The sequence below is a fragment of the Rhipicephalus microplus genome, chromosome 6 (assembly GCF_043290135.1).
Source record: "Rhipicephalus microplus isolate Deutch F79 chromosome 6, USDA_Rmic, whole genome shotgun sequence".
Lineage (NCBI taxonomy): Eukaryota > Metazoa > Arthropoda > Arachnida > Ixodida > Ixodidae > Rhipicephalus > Rhipicephalus microplus.
Window position 1 is genome coordinate 39436956 of NC_134705.1, and position 23969 is coordinate 39460924.

At 44.7% G+C, this 23969-nt stretch overlaps 1 protein-coding gene across 2 annotated transcripts in view; it reads left to right on the top strand.

Annotated features, from left to right (window-relative positions):
* The first annotated feature begins 10016 nt into the window (after positions 1-10016).
* The window catches only part of LOC119167665 (sulfotransferase 1C3), a 60374-nt gene continuing 46421 nt past the window's right edge, over positions 10017-23969 (top strand). The window contains exon 1 of one of the 2 annotated variants that reach the window (XM_037419175.2): positions 10017-10095. In XM_037419175.2, coding sequence (XP_037275072.2) covers positions 10084-10095 — 12 coding nt within the window. In that variant the 5' untranslated portion in view covers positions 10017-10083. Of the gene's footprint in view, positions 10096-17300; positions 17480-23969 lie in introns of those variants that run through there. The other variant, XM_037419176.2, reaches the window with a different exon arrangement.

The following is a 23969-nucleotide window of genomic DNA, read 5'->3' on the forward strand; positions in this document are numbered from 1 at the left end:
TGGAAGGAAGAGTAGATGAGTCTACGGATTGATGAAAGATTTTGGTCAATATGATGGAGCTGAAGACTCTAGTGGTTTTTAAAAATTTGCTGTTGATACCGTCAAAACCTGGAGCTGAGTTAAAGGGTAATTTATCAGTAAGTTTAGCAATGCCAGATGAATGTACTATTAAGGATCCATGGTAAGATAGTTGCATGCGCTGATGTCCGGTAGGTGAATGTTGCTTGAAACCGAAAAAATATTGCAAAATGCGTCATTAGGAGTGATTGCGCAAGTGTTACTTGAGATTATGTTGCCTTCTGTGTCTTTTAGAATTATAGTGCTGTCGCAAGGGAGGTTAATGACGTGCCAGAACTTGCGAATGTCTGTTTTGATCATGTCTGGTAGTGTGTAGGTTAGGTAATAATTTTTAGCTTCCTTTAGGGCAGATATATATGTACGATTAGCAGTTTCGAAAAATTCCCAACGTGCTTGGTTAGAAGATGATTTAGCTGAACAATAGAGCCGTTTCTTTTTGTTAGATAGGCGCTTGATGTATGAGTTATACCAAGGGGCGTGTGCGTTGGAAGTGATGGTACGATTAGGAATGTATTTTTCTTTCAACAGACGTACCTGATCTGCAAAAATACTCCAGTTAATCTCGACAGAACGCGTATCAAGTTTATCAAATAACTGTCGAGAAATGAGTGCATTGCATTGGTAATTGCCTCAAAATTAGCTTTCTTATAATCACCAATAATTTCCTTAATCTTAGTTGTTTTAGGAGCGCTACCGTGAATAGCAAAACTTAATAAAGAATGATCGCTAATACTAGGCAGAAACGTTATAGGGGAAGCTAGATCTGGACGATTAGTTAAGACTAAGCCAAGCGTGCTCGCAGTGGTGGAAGTGATTCTGGTCGGCTGGGTAACGAGTTGGGACAGGGAAAACACGGAACAAAGTTCGCAAAATTCTTTCGCCTGAGTTGAAAAAGGTGTTATACCTGGTGGTTGTGTGTTTCGTAAGAGATTGGGAAAATTAAAGTCACCAAGCAAAAACAAGGGTGATGAGGAAAACCTGGATCAAACAAGGTTGATAGCATCATGTAAATTGTTGATGAAGGGGGCAGATGATGAAGGCGAGCGATAGCATACACCAATGATTATCTTTGTATTACTGAGTGTTAGGCAAGCCCATTTGCATTCAAGCTCAGTTTTAATGTTAATATGAAACGACAGAACATCTTTAGAAATGGCGAGAACAACACCCCCTCCTCGGCGCTCAGTGCGGTCACACCGGTAGACAGTGAAATCAGAAGCGCCATGAAATATATCACAATCAAGCACATGTGCAGGAAGCCAGGATTCGGTAAGGGTGACAATTTTAGCGCTGCACGTGTTGATTGCTGATGACAACGAAAAGTATTTGTTTACAACACTTCTTGCATCTGTAAAAAGGATGGGCAGGGAAAATTTGTCTGCGTGAGGTGATCGGCCACTTCCTTCATTCTTTTGCTATTGTGCCGAAAACCGTGCATTCGCGCGATTTAGTCCAGCACCTGTGGCATACTGAATCAGTTCATGGACAGAATCGTTAGTAGCGCCGTACACGTAGCATTTATTGTTCAAAAATAATTTATTGTAACGAAGCTTGAAGTTAAGAGCCAGGCTGGGCGGTACCGAATTCGAAGACTTAGCAACTTCTCAACCCCTTTCTTTACAAATGTATAATTTGTGTTGCTAGGCGCGTTGTACATTGTTTACATTCATTGAATTTGTATTAGCATGTCTAGCGGGCCCCCAGGCACCTGCATGAGTAAACCGATACAAACGGTGTAAACAAAATTTTCTTCTGAAAGAGCTAAATGGGGGCAATTTGCGTTAAACTATCCCTCGTTGCTTTCTTTTAAAGTGGTCGTTAGCTGTATATTGAAGTGAACTGAGTTTATTTCGCAACAAGGCTGAGAAGAGACCAGGCGAACAAGCGGCACTAAGCAGCTCGAGGGGAACCTTCAGTGAATATTGATGTAAACAGTCTTTGTCATTCTCCCAGCACCAGCTTGCAACTCGAGGCAAGAAATGACGCAAAAATGACCCATTGCGTAATGAGCACTTATACACGACCACGTAAAAAATAAAAGAATAAACTATCTTTGATACGGCATATAGTTTCCCATTGCTTATTCGGCATTTAAAATTTTCCGTGTGCGACAAAATCGTCTACTTGTTATATGATGTCACGAAGCTGGAGAGCATTTCCTTGTAAGTGTCATTTAAGTAGGCTGGCTGTCAATGACATAGGCAGTGGCTACATAAGCAGCTGGCGAGATGGATTGCGACTTTATTAAAATATTTCCACTTCCATCATAACGGTGTTTAGTAGTTTGTGTGCATATACATCTCTGTGGCCTCATACTTGCCGAGAGAAAGAGGAATAAAGAGAATTAAGCAGCCCTGCACGCGTATGCTTCTTTACTGTCCGAGATGTATTTGGAGCTCTAAAGGACAATTCAAGTTTGAGTGAAAACCAACTACCTCGATTTTTTATTAAACCTCCAGAGTGCTAAACCACGGTATTTAACCTTCTCTCTGGTCCGGTAAATAAACTTTTGGGGCAAGTTTAAAAGCAGAGCCTCCTATTATGCTCGAGTCCACTGCTTTATTCATGGCCACTTTGCAAGCTGCCGATTTGGCTCAAAATTACCAAAACCAAGGCTGATCAATTTTATCATAGACTAAAGCGGAAATGATTTTTGGCGTTTCCGTACGGAATAACCTAAACATCAAAAACGATTAGTCACATTCATCGGCTCGCCAGAGCTTCGACAGAGCAGCGGTAATGGTATATCCTTCCAAAAAAAATTGTTTTCCCGAAGCAGCAAATTCTTTGACAGGTTCATAAAGAGTTTTTTCGCTGTAATCCATAACTGCATCAACAAGTCACAGCAGAATATTTTATTTTATTTTCAGGTACCTCAAAGACCCCAATGAGTGGGGTTTTACATGAGGGGTGCTGAAGCACGAAAATTACACAACTGATCAACAAACACAAAAAAAGAAAACAAAAACTGCACGAGCGTATCACGAAAGGGTATCAATTAACAAGGGTATCAATTAATCATTAACAAGTGATGTGATATTACAGCGCCCGTGCTCAGCGATTGCCTGTTCTGCAATAATACAAAACAAGATGCAAAAGCGTTGCACAGGCGACCAGCACCGCTAAGATCGAGCCTACAAAAAAATCATCCCAGTGCAAGTGTTGGCGAAATTTCGCTATGTTGAAACATAGCCTTGAAAATTGCTATGTTGAAACATGTTTGACTGAAAACGAATCAGTGCGTATGAATACCGCGAGAGCGAACTGCGTCGCCGACCTATCACCGTGTGCCACGTTCAGGGGAAAGCCGCGTGGCGTCGCCTGCGTTGAGGGAGTAACAAAATACTCGGCGACGACTTTTCTTAGCATTTGAGCAAAGGCTTCAGAACCAAACTGCGGGCATCCCACCACCAGTGAATGTAGTTCCACAACAGCACCCGTATTTTCACCGTGAAATATAGAAATTCCCCTTTTATTTCCTCTGTGGAGGTATTTGAGACAGGACGCAGCTTACACCATTAAAGTAGTCGCGTTTACTTTAGTTTATTCGTTGTGATTTCGTGTTTTTGAACGCGCGAGTAAGTCCCGCCTTTTTATGCGCATTTCAAACGCTAAGCGTTGTCTTGTCTACATGAAACGCTGATGGTGCGCCCCCATTGTTGAGTATAGGTCTAAAAATTGCCGCTCCTCCTTTCTTTGAGGCATTCAATAGCAGACTCATGACCGCTTGGCGTTGAACGTGAGGTTTCATCAAAATCCTATGGAAAAGTTTAGTCAATCGTTTTTCTAATTTCCCGTCATAGCTCGAAACGGAAAGCTTCGATATTACTTTTGTGGGTCCATCCGAGGGAACCTCATGCTTATCCTTCTTGCTTGGCCGCAGCATTATTAGCTAACTTTATATTTTAAAGGTACACTTTGTTTCAGATTTTTCATAGTATTCTTTCGACAACAGTTGTGCCGCCTTCGTTTGCTCATGCTCACATGACTTCTCATGCTCACATGATCTTACGTTGATATAAGTATGAGGATTTTTATAAACGTATCGCGAGAACACGCATGCGAACGCATGCACGAGCAAATGTTCAAGACTTGGACATATATTTCTCTTGTAGCAGCAGCTTGAAGGCTAATATACCGCTACTTTTGTACCACACACCGCGTTCTGGTTTGTAGTCACAGAATTTATCAGATAATTGTTGTTTTCTACGCACCATCATGTCCCCTTTTATTTGCTTTTGTGTTTGCCATTGCGTAGCACGAAACTTCTATTTTAAGCTAGCCATTAAAATAGAGCTTGCCTAAATTTTGCTTGCACTGTCACCATTACGGAAAAATTTATTGCGGCATCTACGAAAGCTCTAGCTTAGTAGTTGCTTAGTTGAAAAACGAAGAAAAGTTGCCTGGTTAGTAACAGCTAAAGTTATAAGCTCTACTAGGTGGTGGCTAGTAAAAGTATGCCGCGAAGGTAATAAAATACTCCTGAAACTAGTAAACAAACGTGTTTACTAACTGATTAGTAACTTTTTTTTGAAGAGTGTATTGTGCCCGTCTCGCCCAACGGCACCACCTCGGTTACGCCGCCAATGGAGACGACACACTACACACTTCGGCTGCGGGCGACTCGAGTAACCCAACCCGAGAATTTTCTGTCCGAGGCTCTGTCGACTCGCCGTCAAGGTCACGCACTCGGCCGCTTTTGCAGGTGACGTTTTACTGCAGTCAAAGAGGTCAAGTTTCTGCGAAAGCATCCGCGCTTGTATTGCGTCAGTCGACATTGGAAACGAAAGGTTTACTCTTCTTATTGAGAAGCTCCCAAGAGTTATTCGAAAAAAAAAAGATAAGCAAAACGCTCCGGAAGCGTGGCACACAGAGCTGCTTTGGTGCAAAGCTTACCAAAAGAGCCTTCAAAGTCAACTGCACCAATCGCTAAGAAAGCGCTCTGCTCCTCGCTGACTTGCCTGATCCACACGCATTCTCCCGTACAGTCGCTCGGAGACACAAACGAAGGATTGACAACTTCCATGGTTGCCGCTGAGTCTCTAAGTGCTCGACGCTTTCTTCCCGTGATCACCATTTTTTTTTATTATACAGCTCTAACAACCGCATGTTCTTTGTCACACTGCCAGCCTGTGTCAAAAGCAAATTTTTTTTTTACAATTTTACACATGTGCCCTTCCTTTTTGCAGTTATAGCAGGTTATCGGCTTCCTTGACAAGCGGCTTCCTAAGCAGTGCACCGTCTGGTATCGGAGCGCTGCTTAGGGAACTCACTCTATTTCGGCCTTCCGTTTGCCCTTCCCTCACCGTGTCTTTCACAGGGTCCTTTCTGGAGTTACGACACAGAGTGAGAATCCGCTCATTAGCTTTCTTTGAAAAGTCCTACTTTCCCTACTTCCTTCAAATTGCACTGCCCTAATGTGGACGTGTTGGTGAGTGTAACTTATCCAGCAGCCAAAGCTTAGCGTCATCCAAAATGCAGCAGTAGAATTTTTCCAGTGGAATGCGTTCTACCAAATTAATGCAATCGTCACGAAGGTGTTCCGCATTGGGCCATTCAATTTAATCAGCCTCAAAAAGAAACACGAACTTAACATGTGCTTCTATGCCCCTTTTTTTTAAATCGGAACTTTTGCCGGAACACCTTGGGTGATGACTTGTAACGCCTCAAGAGAACTTCCTTAACCTCGTCAAGCCTCTGAAACGCTTCCCCCGACTAGCAAGTTATCACGTAGGATACTTCCCTGGGAATCAGAGCTAACCGGTTCTATGCCGAAAGAGACCGCTCTGTTCAAAATTCACGAGATACTTCACCATGTCTTCGCCTACTCCAAACAAAAACAGTTGGTCACGAAGCCTTGAGCCATCGGAGAAGCTATGCTAGGCAACCCTGAAAACTATTGGAGCGTCGATTTTATTCTCTTTATCTCGAAGTGCTCTTGTCTTTCAGCCTCCTCACATTCATGACATTCTCGTCTTTCAGACTCATCGCGCTTGCGGAGTTCTCTCTTTTCAGCCTCCTCGCGGCGTTTTTTGTGTCCGCCTAGGTCTCATCGACTTCCTCAGCCGTAACTTCCTTTTTGTCATGATCTCAATAATTACTCGCTTTCGTTTCGCACAGCCCAGAAAAAGGCCAAGTTCCTCACAAGTTTCGACGAGTTCCTTCACATTAATGTTCTCCTTTATTCACACTAGCGTCTGCTGTTTGCCTTTGCTAAGAATAAACTTGCCATACCCACTATAATTTTACTAGCAAGACGCGCAAGCAATTCACCACATTACCGTGTTTAGGCTCTGCGCATTATCTTAGGTTCAAAGCCCTTCTTCTTGGCTTAAAACAATCATAGCTAACTCCAATGCTTCACAAAGGTTGCACGGCGGGCTTGTTGGTTATTCATGTTGTTCGAGGTATAGCGCATTCAGGACGGATGCGCTATACCTTGTTGAAAGTTAGTGCCGTGTATGTGTTCTGTGTCTTCTTCTCTCTCCTGTCCTGGAAGCGAGCTTCACAAAGCTTTTCTCTGAACTACCACAACCTTGCGTTGGCTGCATTTTCGATGGAGGCTAAAATGCTGTAAGCCCATGAGCTCAAATTCGGGCACACTTCAAAGAACCCCCGGTGGGCGAAACTCCCAGAGCCCTCCACTACAGAGTCTCTCATAACCATATGGTGGTTTTGGGACGTTAAGCCCCCCATATCAATCATCAATCAAAAAACTCCAACCTGTACTGGAGCAGTCTGTTGAACTGAGGGGAAAACATCAGGCAGTCACCGCATCGTGGTAGCTGATGCCGGCAGATCCCGCAGCTACCAGCCACTGTTGTGAATTGGTTGTCACAATTCGCGGCTGCATCTTCACAGAGCTGATAGACTAAGCCGGGCAGGCGATGGTGAGTTTAGGCAATATTTATGTACAATATAAACAGAAGCATTGCACATTGGGGCACCATGGCCCACAGCTTATTGGGCTCGCACTGAGATGCGGCTATGACCCGGGATCTCTTCGATCACTCTGCCGTCTTCGAGCAGCTTGGCACTTATATTTATCTCCGGGAGATCCCTTGCATCAGCCAGTACACTTCAAAGCCTCCAATAAGGAACCACCGTTGGTCGCTCGCTTGAATTGGACCCGTCGATGAGAGTGCTTGCCGTATGTTGCATGAGGGTTCGCCGAGAATTAGGTTAGAAGCACCGCATGCGTAGCCTTGGATTACACGAGATTCCCGCCTTAGTTCTATCAGGGATCTCCATGGTATCGACACTGGTTGAATCAGACAGCCAACACGACACGCCGATGTGGGCGGATATTTTGTTTAGATCAATATATCCAGAGCCGAGCATGGGTGTCCGCTGAACTAAGAAGAAATTTCCTTACGCGGACATCCTAAGTGGGACGCCCGCAGGATAGGCAGCCCTAACTGCGTTGGACTTGCTTTACCGATGCATAGCTGGGCCCGAACGTCCAGTGGACTAACAGAAAATGCTCCAATGTGGGCGTTAGCGATTCTTTCGAGGATAAACTCGATTTTAAAAATGACAACCCATCTTACACTGCAATACAGTATATTTCCTATACGAAAAACTAGATACGGCGGTAGCAATCACTAGCGTAACAAAAAGATCTATACTGTGAATAGAATTAAAAATTGGAAGATCCCACGTACAGTAGGAACCGATGATTTGCGAAGCACGAGTGAGAAATGTTGTTATGTCTTTTTAAAATCTGCACAACGTTACGGGGTGGAGGTAAATGATGCCGTGTATGACTTCCGTGTCCCGCTTATCATGTTTCGATGTGTCGTTTACGTTCGTCGTCTATTCACGTCACCTGATACCAAATTTAGTATATTGATTGATATGTAGGATTGAACGTCTCAAAACCACCATATGATTATGAGAGACGCCGTAGTGGAGGGCTCCGGAAATTTCGACCACCTGGGGTTCTTTCGCGTGCACCCAAATCTGAGTACACCCAAATTCAGTATAAATGCAGCTAGCGAAATGGTTGCGAGCATGCTATGTGCGTAGTATGTTGTCATGTTCTTACATGACGCGCGTGTCGGGATTGTCATGTTTGCACTAGTCATAAATTTCGTCATCCATTGACGTCGCGTAACACTGAAAATATGTATATGTGGAGAAAGCAAAACGGCCGTGAGCGCATCATGAAGGGCCAAATATACTCCAATGTAGCGTTGACGCGCACGCACACTGAGCACAGTGACACCACGGCACCAAACGCGAGAACTCTATAGTCTGACGCCACAGCGACCACCGTCCGTTGACGCGGCCCGACCGCAAACGGTGCGAAATGCACCATGCTGCATTTCACGCCAATGCGCTACACAGACAACACTGCGTCTCGCTTTTTTCGTAACGGAGGGACGCCGGACGCGCTGAAGCGCGCACGCGTCAAAGCAACGCAGCGCGGCACGCGTCTGTGTGTATGTGGCAGGATCGGCGCCTGGCCTGGCAACGCCGGTGTGACGCGACGAAATGAATGCCTGTGAGCGCGCGCACCGCGTCACGTCGAAATGTATTGGCGCCTTGACTATGGCACGTAGCCATGCTCTCACATGACGCGCATCTCATGATTATCATGTTTGAACCAGTCACCTACCTTCGTTATCTATTGGCCTCACGTAATACCAAATTCGGCATATGTGAAGATAGCTAAAGAACTGCGAGCGCATCATCAGAGTGGCATGTAGACATGATGTTACATGATACGCATGTCGTGATTATCATGTTTGGATGTGTCATTTACCATGTCGTCCATTTGCGTTGCGTAATACCGAGTTCGGCACAAGTGAAGCTAGCGAAACGGCCGCGAGCGCATCAAGAGCGTAACATGTAGTCATGTTGTTACATGACACGCCTCTCATGTTTATCGTGTTTGCACCGGCAACATACCTTCGTCGACCATTTACGTCCTGGAATACCAAATTTGGTATAAGTGAAGCTATGGGAACGGCCGCCAGCGCATCATGAACGTGGCATGTAATCATATTGTTACATGACACGCATCTCATGATTATCATGTTTGCACCAGTCACAACCCTACGTTATTCGTTCACGTACTGTAATACCAAGTTTGGTATATGTGGCGCTAGCGAAACGGCCGCGAGCGTTTCATGAGTGTGGCATGTAGTTATGTTGTTACATGACACACATGACATGATTTTTCATCTTACAGTCCGTCGCTTCTCTTCGCCATGCAATCATGCCACACCATACCAGTTTTGCAACATGCCATGTGAACGAAACTAACGCAAGAGCTGCAGTACCATGATATGTAAATCATGACATTCATGACATACGTATGAAAATCTTCATATTCTGGCTATTCAAATATGTTCTTCATACATTCGTGTTATGCCATACCAAGTTTGATATCGATTCCATTAACGAAACTGCCAGGGGAGATAAAAGTCGTAGATAGATAGATAGATAGATAGATAGATAGATAGATAGATAGATAGATAGATAGATAGATAGATAGATAGATAGATAGATAGATAGATAGATAGATAGATAGATAGATAGATACGCTCAAGTTCACCGAATTTCGCTAAGGAATACTTCGCATTTAAAAACAATATCTTGCCGCAAAAAAACTTTACAGACTACATCTGCTTAGGTTGGTGAAACCCTACAGTTCACAGCGTGGTCGAGTCCTCAATGGGTGATACTAACAAGAAAGAATAGTTTTGGAATGCTAGAGCAGGAAAATAAAAATAAATTATCAATCCCGAGATGCGATGTTCTAGCAGGGACTGAAGCTTCTTTTGTTTTTCCCATGACCGCGGAGGGTGTCGTGTGTTCCTGGCGGTTCCACCTCACCTCATCTCACGTGGTACCTTTCCGCTCACTCTCCCACGGAGAGAAGAATGCCGGCGCGCCGGCGGGCTCTGGTTACGGCGGCGCTCCGACAGGCACTTCGGCGAGCGGCGCGCAGATATACACCTCAGTGCACGTTGCCTGTCAGTGTACGCTTGCGGCATTATGTCCCTAGCAGTAAGTACAATTCTAAAGTTTATTTCTTTGCCTGCGTTTTTTGTTCATGTGAAACTGTACGCACATAGTGGTGTGTTGTTATATGTGTGGCCCCCGCACAAGTGCACACGATACAGGATTTTAAAACGAAGGTTTAGTGCTTGCCGTCGCGTCTAGGTGGCCTGCAAGTGTTTGAAGTGCGAGTTTCTCATGAGCAGAGCGATTTCGATTAGGAAAATCGATTAATAGTTATTAATGAAGCTGGAAAGAGCCAGCTCCTATGTACAATTCAGTGTTGCGTTTGTGTGGCACACGTCTGGGTAGCCCGACACTTGAAAACGAAACAAAACTTAACTGCTATTTTTCTCGCCAAGCCGGTGAATGCATGTCTTTAACTTACTATATTTTTTCCGTACGCAGAGCAATCTTAAATACAAATTTTTGTTCAGTCATTGTGAACGCCGGAAAGAAGACAGTACAGTCATGCTTGGTGCTGTGTTGGGTATGACACCCATGCATTTCTGTGGTTCTATTGCAGTGGAACGTGTAGCAAAAAATTTATGCAGTTATGCTTCACAATTTTGCTACAAGGTTTCAACTCGCCGTCGCGTACCAGTAGTCAGTATATGTTCTGGCTAGATGACATTGAAATACATTTTTCATTCAACACAATTACCTATAGAAGCATTGAGACAGACAGTCAAGTGAATCATCCCAGGTTTTTGAGCAAGTTCGTATAGAAAGAGGATGGTGTAATAAGGTGATCTTCAAAGTGAAATTTTGAGTTCACTTTCCTGAACGCTGAAAGGATTTGGTGTTTCTTCACTTCACCTTGTGGCTTCGTACAAGTTGAAAGCCCTCGTCGAAGCCGTAGTCGCTGCTTGTACGCACTGGTTTCCTCCTTGTTTAAGAAAGGCCAGCGTGCTTTGTGTGTGAGGTTTCCAAGAGCCTCTTATTTGAAGTAGTTACCAAGGTGGTAACGCAGAACCGCTCCGTTTGGCGATAACATTGGTAGTAAATAGGAATTATTCAGAACGAACAGACCTAGAACAAAGGTTTTGATAAATTCAGAAGCTAACAGTAGTCATATTTTTATTTATCGAAACACACACAGTTCTGCGCTTCTTGCTCCTGTTTTTAGGACACTGTGCTCACGACTTCTTCTGGTGCAGACATAGCAAACTTATGCAAACCTACCTACGCATTGAATTTCGGTGTTGTGAACATGGCATTGCTTTTGGAGAAGCTTTTTTTTTTGTATGTAGTGGCATGCATTCTTGCCGTGTTTTATTCGACTATCAGTTGTTTTGAATTCCACTTTGATTATTGCCTCAAGTAGCTCGGACCTTTTTTTTTTTTTCTAATTGACGATGCGATCTCAGCAAAATCTGTGTTTTCACTTAACATGGCGCTGGTGCATGGATTTTTCAGTTCTGCCACAATGATGAAAGCGGGTTGCTATGAAAAACCACTTTTCTGGTTTATAAGTGACTGAAACATGGCCTCACTGAAGGTGCCCACAATTGAACCTGTTAAGAGTGCGTTTCGGGCTGCTTACCAGTCAGGGAAAGCACGTGCCATCGTACAGACAAAAACTAGTGAAAAAAATAAAGAGGAGTGGCACTTATCTCGAAAATATTGCAATATCTTCGCTGACTGCCACATTCGCTAAATTCATTTTTTTTTGTTGTTAGTTGCTTTATTGAGCAGTGCACAAAAAATGAAGCAGGCGACATCATAACCTTACGTATCAAAACTGCTATGATCAATCAAATGCGAAATTCGAAAGACCCCGGGAGTTTGTGCCAAACAGCATTGCTGCGCCTTCGAATAGCTTCATCCCCGATTCCGAGAACGTGTATACAGCGTAAGACCGCTTTTTCTTTCCACCTGTCAGTCTGCTCATTTGTTTGCTTCTAGCGCACGTACTTCAGAACGCTACATAGAAGGAATGGTAGCTCTTCTGCAGTCAATATGGAGGTTCAGAGCGATGACATCGTGACGCTAACATCTGACATTCTGACGCAAACAGGTCATAACAGAATTGGTGTAACAAAAGAGGTCTTACCAAAAGGGGCCTGCCAGAGTTTTTTTTTTCTTTCGGACCATGTCCTGTATATTTGTGATGTACTACTTTCTTGAAAGTAATAAAACTGAAACCGATTTCCGTTACGATGCCACTGTTCGGGCGCTTACTTGCCGCAAATGCACAAATAACACCACGACCATCGTTCGACATTCCGGCATGTACGCCATTCAAGTGAGCGAAGAGCACACTGGCCGGTGTTAAAAGGTGCGCGCGCATTTTTACGTGATTTAAAAATTTCCACTGGAGCCTTGAAAAGAAATATCAATGTCGTTTGGCACACACTGCCGTGTTCTCTAGAATTTATTACTATACTGCGCAACTTCTATAGAGATAACGTCGTCCTGTCCCTACGAATGGGAAAAATAAAGGTATACTCTAAGCGCTCGTGTTAACATAGTTAACATTAGGTCAGTGTGACGTAAACTACGAGAAGTGAGAACATGCGTGCCATAAATTGGCTGGTTTTATTTCATGAGCGTTGAAGAAGAAGAGAAAGTAGACTGTATGAAATGGCACTGTTTGAGCACGACATCTCCTTAACATGAGTAACATGCCATGGTGGAATGTTTCATTTTTCAGTTGCAGTAATAAGTTCCCAGCGGAATTTCAAGATTATAAAGCTTTATGGTGACATAAATACAAAACGAGGTAATAACGCACATTATGGTGAAACATGCGAAAAACGGAAGGGCAAGAGGACAGGCAGGACCTAGCGCTTCATGTTTTTTTTTTTTTCGCTCTCATGTTGTTCGATCCGCTTGGTCATGATGTACTTACAATGCAAACAAAAGTTTTTCGAGGCAGGGGCTTTTGCTGCTCGTGACCTTCACAAACTCCCTCACTTCTAAAATTGCTACCTCATGTTAATTAAAGAAAAATGCCATGCTCAAACTACTTTTTAACACCACATCAGAGGAACGTAGTAAAAGGAGGTCACAATCTAATTTTACTACGTGAGGAGCTTTCCATCCCGTGACTTTAAACCGCAGCTACAGAGGTTATTACCACGTGGCCCCGAAGCTCTCTTCTTCGTTCGCTTTTGTACGGTAATAGCTAGGTGCCTCTCCTAGTTTCAGTAAAAGCATTGGAACACAACAAATAAATGTGTTTTTTTAACAACAGGTGCAAAGACTACACATGCCCACGAAATAAAAAATATATCACGTGAAGTGCCCGATTCCACGCCTATGAGGCATGGCCGTGACTCATAGACTTGCAATTTTTCACTAAACGTGGGACTGGCAAAACCAGAACGACCGAAAAAAAAGGAGTGTTTGAAGGAAAAAGTTTGGTCTAAAAAACATCCTTGTTGATTTTCCCAAATTGTTGACTATTAGTTGTGTAGTTGGCCTGAAGACGGGCGAGTGTAAGTCGTTGGTGCTGTCAATGCTCACGCGTAGGCATATGTCCCAGTTACAGTGCGCGGCCGTGCACCGATCGCAAGTTCCACTCGCACAGGCGGGCGACCGCGCACAGCGGGCTGTTTCTCACGTGTTTCCTTCATTGCCGAGCGGCCTCGCACATACGAGCGCAAGCCTCCGTGGGTGGACACTGCGGATACTTCGCCGGAGAAACAGTTTAGAGCTTGCCTAAAAATCCAGTGCATTACGGTTCAGGCTTCAATTGTAACATCTGCATAGATTCGTGCGATATTCACTGTTAGACTATTGTACTTAATTCTGAACTATCATCGCTGTAATGCTTAAATGGTCAACTAGCATATGCTTTGCACATCTTAGACTTACAAGACACCATCCTTCCTCCGCATGGGACAAAAAAAAAACGAATCAGAGCTGTGAAACTGCACTTGCTGAAGATGTTAAAGAGCAATAAAACAAATTGGCGTTTTCATGGTGAAAAATCTAATTCAGTCAAGATGTTGGACTGTCTGAAGTAAACAAAATATTGCGTGAGTACTTTTAAAACTGGATAGTTGGCTACTTTTCCCTCTTTAAACGGGAATAATAATCGATGCCCCTGCAAGCAAACGCAGGAACGTAATGCGCCATTGCGGAGAAAAATACTGTAAACCCTTACGAGCGAACGCGATGGTTTGCTGTTTTAAGAGGCATGAAAATTGTCGACAGACGGTAACGACTACAGTATACGTAATTACAACAGTCATCAAAATTACTGGGGACAATAATTGATTTCATTTATTGCTAACGTTATTGCACCTTTTTTTTTTCAAAACCCTAATGACAACCTGCTCAATGGTCTGCCCTTTGTTATCATGTATGGGAGTGCCATTTATCTTCACTGTCTGTTCATGCCACGGGATAACAAATGTAGTATCACGTGACCTGGTATGTGGAGCTAGCGAAACAGCCTATGAGCGTAGAATGTAGTGAAGTTATCACGTGACCTGGTATGTGGAGCTAGCGAAACAGCCTATGAGCGTAGAATGTAGTGAAGTTTTACATCACGCTGATGTCATGATTATCATGTTTAGACACGTCATTTACCTTTCTTGTCTATCCACGTCATGCGATACCAAATTTGGGGTATGTGGAGGTACTAAAACAGCCGAGAGCGTGCTATCAGCATAGAATGTAGTCATGTTTACATGACACGCATACCATGATTATCCTGTTGGGACAAGTAATTACCTTCGTCATGCATCAACGTCAAGAAATACCAAACTTTGTATATGTGGAGCTAGCGAAGCGGCCGTCAGCACGCTAAGAGCGTAGCATGCCGTAACAATTTACATGACATGCATAGCACGATTATCATGTCTGGACGTGTAACTTACCTTCGTCGTCCGATCACGTCACCTGATACCAAATTTGGTATATGAAGAGCTAGCGAAACAGCCACCAGCACGCTATGAGTGTAACTTGTAATCGTGTTTCATATTACGCACATCATGATTATCAAGTTTGGACGTGTCATTTGCCTTCGTCGTTTATTCACCTCACGTGATACTAACTTTGGTATTTGTGGAGCAAGCGACACGGCTGTGAGCGCGCTATGAGCGTAGCATGTAGCCATGTTTTATGTTACAGGCATATCATGATTATCTTGTTTGCACCAGTCATATGCCTTCGTCATCCATTTTCATCACGTAACACGAAACTTCGTATATGCGAAGCTGGCGAAACGGCCGCGAGCGTATTACGAGCGTGGCATGTAGTGGTTATACATGACACACATGTCATGATTGTCAAGCTTGAACCAGTCACATGCCTTCGTGATCCCTTCAAGTCACGTAATACCCTATTTGATATATGTGAAGTTCGCACAACGACAACGAGTGAATTATGAGCGTGGTATTGATTGATTGATATCTGGGGTTTAAAGTCCCGAATCCACTATATGAATATGAGAGACGCCGTAGTGGATGGTTCCAGAAATTTCAACCGCCTGTTGTTTTTCAACCTGCACCCAAATCTGAGTACACCGGCCTACATTTCTGCCTCCACCAGAAATGCAGCCGCCGCAGCCGGGATTTGATCCCGCGACCTGTGGGTCAGCAGCCAAGTACCTTAGCCACTATACCACCGCGGCGGGGCGTGGTATGTAGTATTGTTCTCTCTAACCACGCATCTCATGATTATCATGTTTGCACAAGTCATGCACCTTCGTTATCTATTCACGTCCCGCAATACCAAATTTGATGTATCTGAAGCTAGCGAAATGACGGCGAGTGCACCATAAGCGTGTTGTGTAGTCATGACTAGTCACACCATGAAAATATTGACATGCTTGTCCTGTTTTCCATCTGAGGGTCTGTCACTTATGTTTGACATGCAGTCTTGTCATACTATACCAGTTTCGCAACAATTCACGTGAACGAAAACATCATAAAAGCCACAAAATTATAAAATCCACATCATGACAATAAAGACATACATGTCATGATTTCTATGTTATGAGTAGTCAAATATGCTCGTCATACACTTATGTTATGACATACAAATCTTGGTATTATTATCATTATCGAGATGGCGAGGAGAGCTAAATGTCGTAGGCGGCTAGACAGACAGACAGACAGACAGACAGACAGACAGACAGACAGACAGACAGACAGACAGACAGACAGACAGACAGACAGACAGACAGACAGACAGACAGACAGACAGACAGACAGACAGACAGACAGACAGACAGACAGACAGAAACCCTCAATGTCACCAAATTTTGCTAAGAAATACTTCCCATTTAAACCTACGAAATTTCGGAAGCGTGTGGTTGGTTCCGGCATGGTGGAAGACAGTGCGACACCAACAGCGTTGAGTGCGTGGATGCCCCTTCCCGTGCAACTCCTCTGCATCGGCGCTGTGCTGGTAGCGCGTTGCGTCGCAACGTGACAACATATGCTAGATGAAACAACCTGGAGGAACTTGCTGCAGAGGAAGCGTATCTTAAATGCCATAGAAGGCTGGAAGTTCATGAATCGCAGCAAAAAGTAGTGAACAGGTCCCACAGAGTTTATGAACCTCGTTAACGAGATTCGACTCGTGCTGGTAAAGCCCTACATTACCTCAAACCACAGTGTCATTGACGCTTTGGTAAACGTAGCAGTGCAAACTTTACGAATGGGAATAGCTAGGTGCACGCACTTCGTCAGGTTGCCCAGTAGTAGAAACGTTATGCGCTTTTTGTTGTTTTTTCAGTAGAACAGCATTCAGTTGCCCGTCGGCGTGCTTCTTTTCATGTGTGTGCATGTCAGCAAGCCGAAGTTTCTGCTGAGCTGTACTTGTCAATATTTCCGATATTTATTTATTTTAATATGCGTCAGTGGCTGCTTTTAGAGCTTCATATTGTGTGCGCCACGTGTTTTCTGCGAAAAATGTGAACACTGACGGCGTCGAGGGAGGCTTAGAGAATAAATTGACCATGAATTAGGCACTGCCTGTGATTCGTGGACCGAAAGATGTACAAATTTCACCCCTCTTGCTTGTGATGAAAGGGAAGGCTGGTGTAGGTCTCTCAGGCCATGCGCTCCATGCAGCCAAACAGGATATTCATGACACTTAATGCACGCAATGAAGGGAAGCGGAAAAAAAAAGAAAGAAGTCGGTGTTGCTTCTTTCAGTTCAAGCTGTTACAAGTGGCTGCCCTTGTGGAATAATGTCAATGACTAGGTGAGGGTAGGGCTCGCTAATACTCTGGTTTTGAGCAGCTGTAGGCAAATGACGTGCTCGACGTACTTTTCAACCTGTACACTGCCGATCGGCGTACTTACCACGTTTCAAGGGTACGCGTGCAGGAAGTTGAATTGTACAGAGCAAGCTCTACAGGCTCCTACCTCGTTGTATCAAGGCATCCACACCATACAGGCTTTTTTCACAAGACCACGCACATATAAAGGTACAGCACTGATTATATTTGACTCAGCTTTTCTAGTGTTTAAAAGATTTCCCCCGTGCAGTATAATGCTAACTGCCAACCTATAGTTAAGGAGATTCTACACGGACTGCCCCAGATATATTAAGCAAGAGTTAATGTTATGTCGACGCACTCAGTGATGACGTCAACAAAACATGTTGTTTACTCTTCTATTCTGTAAGTCACACTAATATTTTGTTTTCAGCATAATTGCGTGATTAGACATGTTCGATTCACAAACTTTGAAAACAATGTAGCCAGCCGAATGTTGCAAGAAAAAAAAACGGCCATTGTTTCGGAAAACATCTCATTTGACCGTTTCTAGTTTATTGTTTGGAACTGTTAGCGTTTTTTTCTGCTTAAAACACGTGCCCGAAAAATAATAAAAATGACAAAAAGTAACAGCTGTGTCTCAAAGGCAAAGCAATGAAAGCGATAGCAACAAATTAGAAGGGCCCACAAAGAATGGCAAGCAAATGTGAATGTGCCCCACGTTTTTTATTCACAAATGACGCACTAAACGCACACACTGGTACTAATGAACGCGAATAAGCATCTCAGTTGTGTCTGAAAAACGCCCCCTTTTCGCAAACGAAGACTGTGCTACGAGTGCAGTGACCATTGCACACTTGGTAACCACAACGAAAATGTTCCGGTGAAAGTCTGAGGCGTCCACTTGTTCCCACCGCGAAATAACCAAACGCACGGGAGAGCGTCCCCTCTCGGCGGGGCAAAGTATTTTTGTGAGAGATGAGAACGTGCGCCGCCGCGTCGTTGCAATCTGGTGACGCGCGCTTCTTGTGCCATTTTACTGGTAGTGCTGAAAACACGGTAGTAGTTCCGCCGAGTCGCCCTTCACCAGCAGGAGGTGGTAGATATGAATTGCTCACCGTTTGAACGTTGAAGGAGGTGCTCCTTTGTAGTTTAATGGCTAACGCCTCGCACTGACTATTCATAGGTCAGAGATTTCATTCCACACGACGGAGTATTCTTTTGGATTGTTTTTATTTGTTGCGTTTTGGTACGTATAATTACGTAAACATTACGGTGAATAACTATGACGCCGATGCTGGCGCCAAACTCCAGCCGAGTGTATCCTTATCATTGCGATAACAAAAAAATCACGTGATGTGCCCGCCTGCGCCCCTGTGAGCACCTAAAGTTCCTGCAGATTTTTGCGAAGTACCATCTATCTTTTAACGATCTGCCGTGCCCCGCAACCCCCTCTCCCGCCTCTCACCTCTCGGGCTGCCACTCGACAAAGATCACGAACATAGTGTGTGTCATCGGCAGGACATGATATTCTTGACATAAAAGTGGCGTGAGCCGAGTTATAGGGCACTGGCGCCGGCACACTGACCGTTTGGGAGAAGAGATGGTTTGTACACTTGAGAGAAGAAGGTTTGGACACTTTGGAGAGGATATGGAGGAGAGTGTCACTACTTTTTCAATACTATAAGGTAATTTATGACCACTGTGATTGCAGCGCTCCTTAGCGTTCTGCGTAGAAACTATATGCTTGGCACGTGACAGTTATCAACTGTACTTCCACCGGGAAAACGTGCTTCATCACACAGCCAACACTACGCGGTCCTATCGAGGCCGCACACCCTGTCATCTGCTGTGATCGTTTGCACAAGCGGCGAAAGCACTTATAGAAAAGTCGGCACGCCGCATCAGCAAAATTTGGCAACAGCCGATGCAACGAGTCTGCGGGACTCACGCTTGAACTTTCAGTTTGCACCGCTCCAGCACTTCTAAGATCAAGTAAACTCGGCAAGGTGTGATATATTACTGTGTGATTCACTTACAAACTACAGTGTTCGTGTGCGATGGCCTATCTACAATTTCTGCGATGGCCTATCTACAAGCGTCTCAGAAGAATCAGTTAATTATTATTATCCTTTAGCGTCAGCCCGCCTTCAGCTTAAATAAAAACAGTATAGCCTGGTTGCCTAAAAGCGCAAGCACTGTCCATAAATTCACGGATGAATTAGGAATCAATGTCTTCTAACGCTGTTTACGAATAAATTGCACGGTTCTGGTATATTTGAATTGTGCTTTCGAACTAAGTGCAATCGCTGTTGCGGTGGTCTAGTGGCTAAGGTACTTGGCTGCTGACCCACAGGTTGCAAGATCGACTCCCGGCTGTGGCGGCTGCATTTTCAATGGACGCAAAAACGCTGTAGGCCTGTGTGCTCAGATTTGTGTGCACGTTGAAAAATCCCAGGTGGCAGAAATTTTCGGAGCACTCCACTATGGCATGTCTCCTAATCATACAGTGGCCCCGCCGGGGTGGTCTAGTGGCTAAGGTACTCGGCTGCTGACCCGCAGGGCGCGGGTTTGAATCCCGGCTGCGGCGGCTGCATTTCCGATGGAGGCGGAAATGTTGTAGGCCCGTGTGCTCAGATTTGGGTGCACGTTAAAGAACCCCAGGTGGTCCAAATTTCCGGAGCCCTCCACTACGGCGTCTCTCATAATCATATAGTGGTTTTGGGACGTTAAACCCCACATATCAATCAATCTAATCATACAGTGGTTTTTGGACCGCCCATATCATTGAATCAGAAAAAAAATTGGCAGATGTCACATACAGCGGGAATCAATGATATGCGAAGCACGAATGAGCAATGTTGATATGTCACTTTAAAATCAGCACAACGTTAGGAGGTGGAGGTAAACGATATCGTATATGACTTCCGTGCCATGATTACTTTGTGGAGATGTATCGTTTACCTTCGTCCTCTGTTCACATCACGTGATAACCCAACTTAGTATATGTGGAGCTAGCGAAACGGCCGCGAGCACGCTAAAAGCGTGGTATGTTGTCGTTTTCTCACATGGCATGCATGTCAGGATTATCATGTTTGCACCAGTCATATATTTTGTCATACATTGAAGTCACATAACACCAAATTCGGTGTATGTTGAGGTAGCAAAACGGCCGCCAGCGCATCATGAATGGCCCAATATACTCCAATGTAGCGTTGACGTGCGCGAATGCTGGGCACAGCGACGCTACGTTAGCAAAACGCGAGCACTCTTCAGTTTGACGCCAGGCGCGACCAGCGTCCGTCAGCGTGGCCCGATGACAACCGGCAAGAAATTCGACATGATGCATTTCGCGCCGATGCGTTACTCAGAAAACACTGCGTCTCTCTCTTTTCGTAACGGAGGGACGCCGGACACGCTGAAACGCGCAAGCGTCGAAGAAACGCAGCGCGGCACGCGTCTGTGTGTATGTGGCAGAATCGGCGCTTGGCCTGGCAACGCCGGTGGGACGCGACGAAATGAATGCCGGTAAGCGCGCGCACCGCGTCACGTCGAAATGTATTGGCGCCTTGACTGTGGCATGTAGCCATGCTCTCACATGACGCGCATCTCATGATTATCATGTTTGAACCGGCCAGTCACCTACCTTCGTTATCTATTGGCCTCACGTAATACCAAATTTGGCATATGTGAAGCTAGCTAAAGAACTGCGAGCGCATCATCAGGGTGGCATGTAGACATGATGTTACATGATACGCATGTCGTGATTATCATGTTTGGATGTGTCATTTACCATGTCGTCCATTTGTGTTGCGTGATACCGAGTTCAGCACAAGTGAAGCTAGCGAAACGGCCTCGAGCGCATCAAGGGCGTAACATGTAGTCATGTTGTTACATGACACATCTCTCATGTTTATCGTGTTTGCACCAGTAACATACCTTCGTCGACCCATTACGTCTCGTAATACCAAATTTGGTATAAGTGAAGCTAGAGAAACGGCCGACAGCGCATCATGGTCGTCGCATGTAGTCATGTTGTTACATGACACGCATATCATGATTATCATATTTGCGCCAGTCACATACCATCATCATCTATTCAGGTACTCTAATACCAAATTTCGTATATGCTACACTAGTGAAACAGCCACGAGGGCATCATGACCGTGGCATGTAGTCATGTTGTTACATGACACGGATGTCATGATTTTCATGTTAGGTCTGTCGCTTCTGTTCGCTATGCAGTCATGCCATACCCTACAAGTTTTGCAACATGTCATGTGAACAAAACCACAGCGAGAGCTGCCAGACCTTGAAATGTAAATCATGACATTCATGACATCGACGTTACGATTTTCATGTTATTACAAGTCAAATATGATCTCCATACAGTCATGTTATGCCATACCTAGTTTGGTATCGATAAAGTTATCGAAACGACCAAAAGAGCTAAAAGTTGTAGGCGGCTAGATAGATAGATAGATAGATAGATAGATAGATAGATAGATAGATAGATAGATAGATAGATAGATAGATAGATAGATAGATAGATAGATAGATAGATAGATAGATAGATAGATAGATAGATAGATAGATAGATAGATAGATAGATAGATAGATAGATAGATAGATAGACTTGAGGTCACCGAAGTTCGCTAAGAAATGCTTCGGATTTAAAAGTGCCATTTCAAAAAACAAAATACATTGACTCGACCACTGCGCGCCATTCGCAGCATATGCATCTACATACTTCCCTTGGCACTGTAACTGCAGGTTGAAATAAAGCCTAGACGGAAAAAGAAAGTGCGGCCAGAAAATAAACATGCACAGCGAAAACGTTCACTCATGATTGAAAATTTGGCTTCATTCAATAAATTTTGATGTTTTTAGGCACGTAAACAGACCACGTCAAGCAGCACCCGCGCGCACACTCCGTCATAGTCCAGTCTTGTCTTTCGTGGTGCCTGACGTTGCTGTTACGGCCGCGTGTTCAAGCCCATGCCCCGTAGGAATTTCAACAGTGCTTTTGTCACCTTCTGTTGCAATGTCTTCTCTCAGGCACTTGCAAGAATAGTGTCCACAGACATTTGGCTGTTGTCGATGCGCGCAAGAACGGACGCCAACGACTGTCTCTGGATGTCATACAACGGACAGTCGCACAGGATGGGGTGTAGCGTCTCCTCGCAGCGACAGGCATCGCAGAGAGCGTTGTCGGCCATTCCTACGAAAAATGAATAAGATTTTGTAAATGCCACCTCTAGCCACCAGCGATGAAGAATGATGGCTTCGGTGAGCCCAGTGAGCATACGGAGAACTATCAAAGAGGTCAGGTGGAGTTGACGAATTGTCTGGATGGTCTAGTTGCTTGGTGGGCGCCATAGTAAAAACGTGGTTTCACGCGCAAGTCATCGAAGATTGCTGGAAGCACCTGTCCGGGAAAGTGGTATGGCTTCTTCTCGCGTGCATTTGAGAGCTGCCCGTGCAACAGTATTGGCATGTTCGTTCCCTATGACGCCGCAGTGACTTGGCAGCCACTGAAGTGTCACATGGTGCCCTTTCTCGTGTGAAGTGTGGAGAAGGCATCGAATTTTGAAAAAAAGCTGTTCGTACGGCCCACGACGCAGTGCGGAGAGCACAGATTGCAGGGCAGCCCTTGAGTCACTGAAAATCGACCATTGTAGCGGTCGTTACCGATTGGCCACAAAAAGTGCAGCGCACAAAGTAGCTAGTTCCGCTGCTGTAGATTCCGTGCAGTGGTCAGTCCTAAAGCTGATCGTAAACCCTCTTGCTGGGACAATTACTGCCGCGGACAAACACTGGCAGTTCGTGGAGCAATCACTATATTTAAGTACACTGTCTGAGTATTTCTCGTGCAAAAGAAGAAGAGACAGTTGTTTCAGCACTGGCGATGAAAGCTCAGATTTCCTCCGTATCCTTGGTATACTAAGGCGCACTGTGGGTCGAATGAGACTCCAAGGGGGCATCGATGGTTTAGATGCAGGAGTGAAGCCCAAGGGAAGTTTCTCGTTGTACTTCGCAATCATTTTAGCGAACCATGCTTGACGCCTCTTTGATGACAAAAGTGCAAGGTGATGACGGGAGGACGTGCAAAGTGTCTGATGTGCGTTCTCGAGACTGCTACAAAATGTGAGTTTGTATTAGATAGTCACCAGCAATGTCTATTGTTGCCTGTGTTGATGTACATCTTGACAGACCAAGGCACACGCTCAGTGCTTGGGCTTGTACTGCCTGTAGAAAAAGAACATTGGTCTTGCAGGTATTGCTCAGCACGGGCAGGCTATATCTCTGGAAACAGAGAAACAGGGCTCTGTAGAGTTCCATCATTGCGTCTGCTGACATCCTCCACGTCTTTCCTGCCAGGAATTTGAACGATTCGAAAAAAGCAGTCAGGTGCTTCTTCATATTGGCCACATGCAGACTCCAACAGAGGTCCCTATCAATAATGATGCCCAGAAACTGGTGGGCTCTGACGTCAGAAATGCGTCGCCCGCAGATTAGGATGACATAAGGGGTAATTGCTTTGCCAGTGAAGGCCACCAGCGCGCATTTTTCTGGTGATATGCTGAGACCTTGCGTTGACAAATAGTTGACAATCTTAAATACTGCTTTCTGAAGCCGGGAACATATCTGAGGACGTGCGACTACCGAAGTAAGGCACAGATGTCGTCTGCGTATATTG